Source organism: Ascidiella aspersa, chromosome 6 (assembly GCF_963924565.1).
Source record: "Ascidiella aspersa chromosome 6, kaAscAspe10.2, whole genome shotgun sequence".
Classification (NCBI taxonomy): domain Eukaryota; kingdom Metazoa; phylum Chordata; class Ascidiacea; order Phlebobranchia; family Ascidiidae; genus Ascidiella; species Ascidiella aspersa.
In genome coordinates this window covers 2,327,952-2,333,278 of record NC_139452.1, presented here as the reverse complement: position 1 = coordinate 2,333,278, position 5,327 = coordinate 2,327,952, and the positions used below count along the sequence as shown (strand labels likewise).

General features: G+C 40.8%; 2 protein-coding genes across 2 annotated transcripts; both read right to left on the bottom strand.

Moving 5' to 3' along the window:
* Positions 1 to 1,625: 1,625 nt before the first annotated feature.
* LOC146139128 (uncharacterized) lies at positions 1,626 to 2,672 on the bottom strand. Its single transcript, XM_083391689.1, has one exon. It carries the CDS (start codon positions 2,625 to 2,627, stop codon positions 1,626 to 1,628), a length of 1,002 nt encoding a protein of 333 aa, XP_083247815.1. The 5' UTR covers positions 2,628 to 2,672.
* LOC146139127 (uncharacterized) lies at positions 2,672 to 5,070 on the bottom strand. Its single transcript, XM_083391687.1, has 2 exons — positions 5,044 to 5,070; positions 2,672 to 3,376 (listed from the first exon to the last, which is right to left on the bottom strand). The coding sequence occupies exons 1-2, from the start codon at positions 5,068 to 5,070 to the stop codon at positions 2,672 to 2,674; spliced, it is 732 nt and encodes a 243-aa protein (XP_083247813.1).
* Between the last annotated feature and the right edge of the window lie 257 nt (positions 5,071 to 5,327).

Here is a 5,327-nt window from a genome sequence, read left to right as displayed (position 1 = left end):
ACATCGCCAATAAACATTTATCACCGGGGGCGGCTCAAGGGGGCACGTGACAATGGACCCCAAATAACTAAAGTCTTGCCGACAATTATTTGTAAATTGCCAAATGTTTCGCGCTCGGCACGAATCCTATTTTTGTTTCTAGTTGTCTTGGCCAACTTTTATTAAATGGTTTATTCCATAGGCGTGGTGCGTTTTATCGCAACATGTGAAATTAACAGCTGGGCAACTTAACGATATAAAGCAGTGCTTCCCAACCGGTGGTTCCCCTGAAAATAACAATTCTGGCAACTTAACAATATAAAGGCGTTTTGTGCTTTGCGCGAAACGATAACATCGTTGAAGCTTTTGTATTGTAAGTAACACCTCTCCTTCCCAATTTAACAAATAAACGAATGTGTGTTTTCTTAAGGTTACTTGCATTTGACGTCACGTTTGGCGTTTCGTTGTTTAACGCGGCTATTTGATAAATTTACTTAAAAGGAAAAACACAAAATTGCACCTTAAAATCAAGGTACATTCTTCATCACGTGACTACTATTGGCCAATCAGCAAACGGGATGTCCATGCTTAAAAGTAATCTGCTGGTTAGTTATTTACTGACAGTAGTTCTATGGACTGGTTTAAAAACATTAAAGCTTGCTGAGTTTGAAATTTATTTGGGGTAAAGTAATTGAGCTCAAGGGCGATATCGAGCGGTGGAAGTGGCACCTGTACGAAGCCGTCGATTTTACACAAAAACCTGCAAGAATAATGGTCGCACGTATTTTTAAAGCTAAACTTAGTTCATTTAAAAGATTGCTAGAGTTGCTGCATTTTGTACGTTTAATTTGACCTTTTAATTCATTTTTATCTACTTTTGTTTATAACTGTTTCGAACAATTGCAAATTTGTATGCTTATTTTCTTGCAATAAACAAGATTGTTTAAATACTTGGATACACCATGTTGTTTTACTCAAACAATGTAAGTTATAATGCTGATTTATTATTGTATAGATCACTACTTTATTCCAACCACTTGTTAATGTAGTTCACCATTTAAACTTCTACTCGTTATTATTGCATGCATTTTACCATGTTTTGTTAATGCACTTGAATATACTTTGATGCTGTTGTATTTCTTCTTCGCATCTGTTTTTTATAATGTCTAAAGTTTCACTGTGAATTTGTTTATGGAAATACCTTTGTCCGATAATATCGGATGGAGCCGATACCCGATACCAGTTTGTATATAAACTATACCGTCAGATAGTAGGTCGACATAATTATTATTGTTGTATCTAAGGTTTGCTTTCAAAGCAGCGTTTTTTTACGAAAGAGATTCTTTGCTCAGTCAAGTAATATCCCTAAATAACAAAAATGTAAACAAACATTAATTATAATAAACATGCTGTTGCTACCAGGCATCGTATATTTAAAACAGGTTCCTCTGGCAATATATATTACTTTCTGCCAACGTTTCGGCTTACTATCCGGCAAGCCTTCGTCAGGGACTGACACACAAAGCCAACAAGACACAGAGTAAAATCACAATAAGAAAAAAGGAGATAAAAATGTGCGAGACGCGTTCAAAATGCACAGCGATAAAACAACGTTCAAAATAAAAAGCGATAAGACAACGCGCAATTTAGAGGTTATCTTTTAGCACCTGTCGGTACAGCGCTGGAAACAAAACGTCCGTTTTGATATTCATCGTATCCGGCGTTCGGTGTATCTGCCAGGATTCGCGAAACAGACGTTTTCGGTAGTCGCTCTCTCTAGCAAGAACAGTGCCCCCATCGAAATTAATATCGTGTTGACGACTGCAAGCGTGCTGCGCCAAGGCTGACTTTTTGGCGTCGTTGTTGTTCACATCGCGAATATGCTCTTTCCTGCGTGTATTGAACGATCTTCCCGTTTCTCCAACGTACACCATCGGGCAATCGCCGCATGGAATTGTATAGATGACGCCCTGCGTGTTGTTGACGTATATTGGGTCTTTAGGATGAGACAGCAAGTGGCGTAACGTTGTAATAGGTTTTACACCAACTGCGATGCCGAAGTCCCGTAACAGGCGCCGCAAGACGTCCGTCAGGCCTGGAATATAAGGTAAGGTAACGTACCCTTCCCATTTGGTATCAGTAGGTGAATTTGTCGTTGAGGTCGCACGCTGTTGTCTCAGTAAGGACGGCGGATACCCATTGAGACGCAAGGACTCGCGAATCCGTCGAAGCTCCTCCTCTAACACGCCCGGTTCCGAGGTTAACCGCCTGGCTTGATCGAACAGCGCTGTTACCACTCCCCGCTTCTGGTATACAGGATGGTGAGACGCGAAGTTCAGGTACCTCCGTGTGCTTGTTGGTTTATGGTAAACCCGAGATTGTAGGTGGCCATCGCTGGTTCTCATCACCTGTACATCTAAAAATGGAAGTTTCCCATTAACCTGCTCCTCCATAGTGAAGATTATGCTGGGCTCTAAGCTGTTTAAATGGGCAAGGAACGCGCCCACCAGATGCGTATCGACGATGGCGAAAGTGTCGTCCACATAGCGTTTCCAAAATCTGGGAGGGTCAAGAAAGGTAGCGAAAGCCCGTTCCTCGACAGACTCCATAAACATATTGGCAACCACCACCGATATAGGAGAACCCATAGCTGTGCCATGTACCTGCTGATAAAACAACACACCTCTGAATGTTAAGTAGTTTTCCTTAAACCAGAAACTACGTCATCCGGCGACCAAGATGTCCTGTCTTTAAGGCTGTAATCAGCCATAACACTGTTGGAAGCAATTTCCAGTGCTAAGTCCACTGGCACATTAGTAAACAATGAGACCACGTCATATGAAATCAACACCTCAGTGTCGGCTACGGGCTGTTCTTTCAGCAACGCCTGTAGAAACTCCGACGAATTACGTACTGTCCATCGTGTATTGCCCACTAAGGGTGATAATATTTGTGAAACATACTTAGCTAGGTTGTAGGTCGGTGTTCCAACAAAAGAAACGATTGGACGTAGTGGCACACCTTCCTTATGCACCTTTGGCAATCCGTATATGCGCGGGGCTGCACCGTCCGTACTGTGCAACTCATGAAACAACACATCGGATACACAACGCTTTTCTTTGTGCAAAACACTTACAAATTTCTTAAGGGTGCGCTCTGTCTTCCATGTGGGGTCGCGAACTAACTTCTTATATGTTGTGGCGTCTCCCAGCATTCGCAATAGCTTTTCATCGTATTCCTTGCGATTCATGATGACAGTGCTGTTCCCCTTGTCCGCCGGCAAGATGATGATATTCTCGTTTGCCTTGAGGGTCTGGATCGCTTGACGTTCCGCTCGGCTGAGATTGCTCGGAAAACGACGACAGCTGCGAATACAGTTAGCAAAGTCTTGCGGCGCCTGTTACGGGACTTCGGCATCGCAGTTGGTGTAAAACCTATTACAACGTTACGCCACTTGCTGTCTCATCCTAAAGACACAATAGACGTCAACAACACGAAGGGCGTTATTTATACAATTCCATGCGGCGATTGCCCGATGGTGTACGTTGGAGAAACGGGAAGATCGTTCAATACACGCAGGAAAGAGCATATTCGCGATGTGAACAACAATGACGCCAAAAAGTCAGCCTTGGCGCAGCACGCTTGCAGTCGTCAACACGATATCAATTTCGATGGGGGCACTGTTCTTGCTAGAGAGAGCGACTACCGAAAACGTCTGTTTCGCGAATCCTGGCAGATACACCGAACGCCGGATACGATGAATATCAAAACGGACGTTTTGTTTCCAGCGCCGTACCGACAGGTGCTAAAAGATAACCTCTAAATTGCGCGTTGTCTTATCGCTTTATATTTTGAACGTTGTTTTATCGCTGTGAATTTTGAACGCGTCTCGCACATTTTTATCTCCTTTTTTCTTATTGTGATTTTACTGTGTCTTGTTGGCTTTGTGTGTCAGTCCCTGACGAAGGCTTGCCGGATAGTAAGCCGAAACGTTGGCAGAAAGTAATATATATTGCCAAAGGAACCTGTTTTAAATAAACAATAATTATGTTAATCCGGCAAAACCAAACTAATGTAAAACCATTAATTTCTTGATCGCCTGGACAACGTTGGAAGGTTGCTTAGTAATAAACTCTATTTTCCCGTTTCGTGCAATAAATGGAAACCAGCGCTGAAGTAAAACGCGAGCAACTTATCGGTTTAATGCGAAGTTAAAAATTAACCGAAGTAGATCATTATTGCGTCCTAATTTAAATTCTCTCATTGCCACATTTAATTCACTTTTAATATAAAACCTAGGTTTGACTATGGGAACATGTTTTTTAAATATATATTTTTAACTGGAATAAATTTAAGAAAATTCGATCTAAATTTTTATTGAAAGGTTCGCTTGCTTTCGACAAACATGTCTCAGGCTCCATATTTATTTACAGTGTCACAATCGGTTATTGTCTACTTGTATTGGTTTAAGCTTAATGATGAGTTGTAGTTACTTGCAAAACTTCCATTGAAATAAAAATTACATTCTTTCTAATTATTGCAGAGCTGTACGACTGCGCAGAAACCACGTAAACAGCAACGAAACGCAAAATCGTTTAGCCTCATTCAAAGGTTGTGGTGACATTTGCTATGCAAGAACCACATTGCAAAAACGTTATGAATTCTCGTAAATAGCAAAGAACTGGATCAACTGATTAACAGCGCTGCTCTCTGAACAAACAGTAAAGGCGAAGTAAAAAAGCTTTTAGGAAGCGGGATACATTTTATCGTTTACATAGCTGTCAAATAAAATGCCAATATATAAGTGCGTATTTGGGCTGAAATAATTTACAAGTGCAAAAGTTTGAATAGATAAGTTGAAAAAAATGTATTCTTTACGGGGCCATAGCATGGCCCCCCTCCATATAATGCGCCCTGTTTTTATTCTATGTTGTATTTTTTGTATAAAGGTGGAATACTAACAAATTCTGAATTAAATATAAAATATTTAAGCACAATTAACGTAAGCACTGTTTGGCGGGCCACAGATATTTATTTTTCTGGGCATTTATGTGGCACACAGACCTTGGATAACCATACTCCGTTAGACATCATAAAAGGTCATTTAGCAAGAAAACACAGTAAAGAAAAAAACGCTGCATCAGATTTAAATCCATGGCTAAATCTATTTGCTTTGGGCTGAAGAAAATAAAGAAACAGTAATAAACTATTTCATATATTTAAAATTACGTTGCGACCTCACAAAATGTGTCGCGGGCTTGTGTGAGAGACCCTTGATTTAATTTAGTTTCTATCTGGTCCCCGTGTCATGTTTGTTTTTGTGGTCCATTGCTTAGAGATCCCTGAAT

Bases quoted from the DNA above. Each gene is read 5' to 3' on its own strand.
- LOC146139127 (XM_083391687.1), bottom strand. From the start codon at position 5,070: ATGTCTAACGGAGTATGGTTATCCAAG. The intron at 3,377-5,043 runs GTCTGTGTGCCA...GTCCCGTAACAG, and splicing joins ACGGAGTATGGTTATCCAAG to GCGCCGCAAGACTTTGCTAA.
- LOC146139128 (XM_083391689.1), bottom strand. From the start codon at position 2,627: ATGGGTTCTCCTATATCGGTGGTGGTTGCCAATATGTTTATGGAGTCT.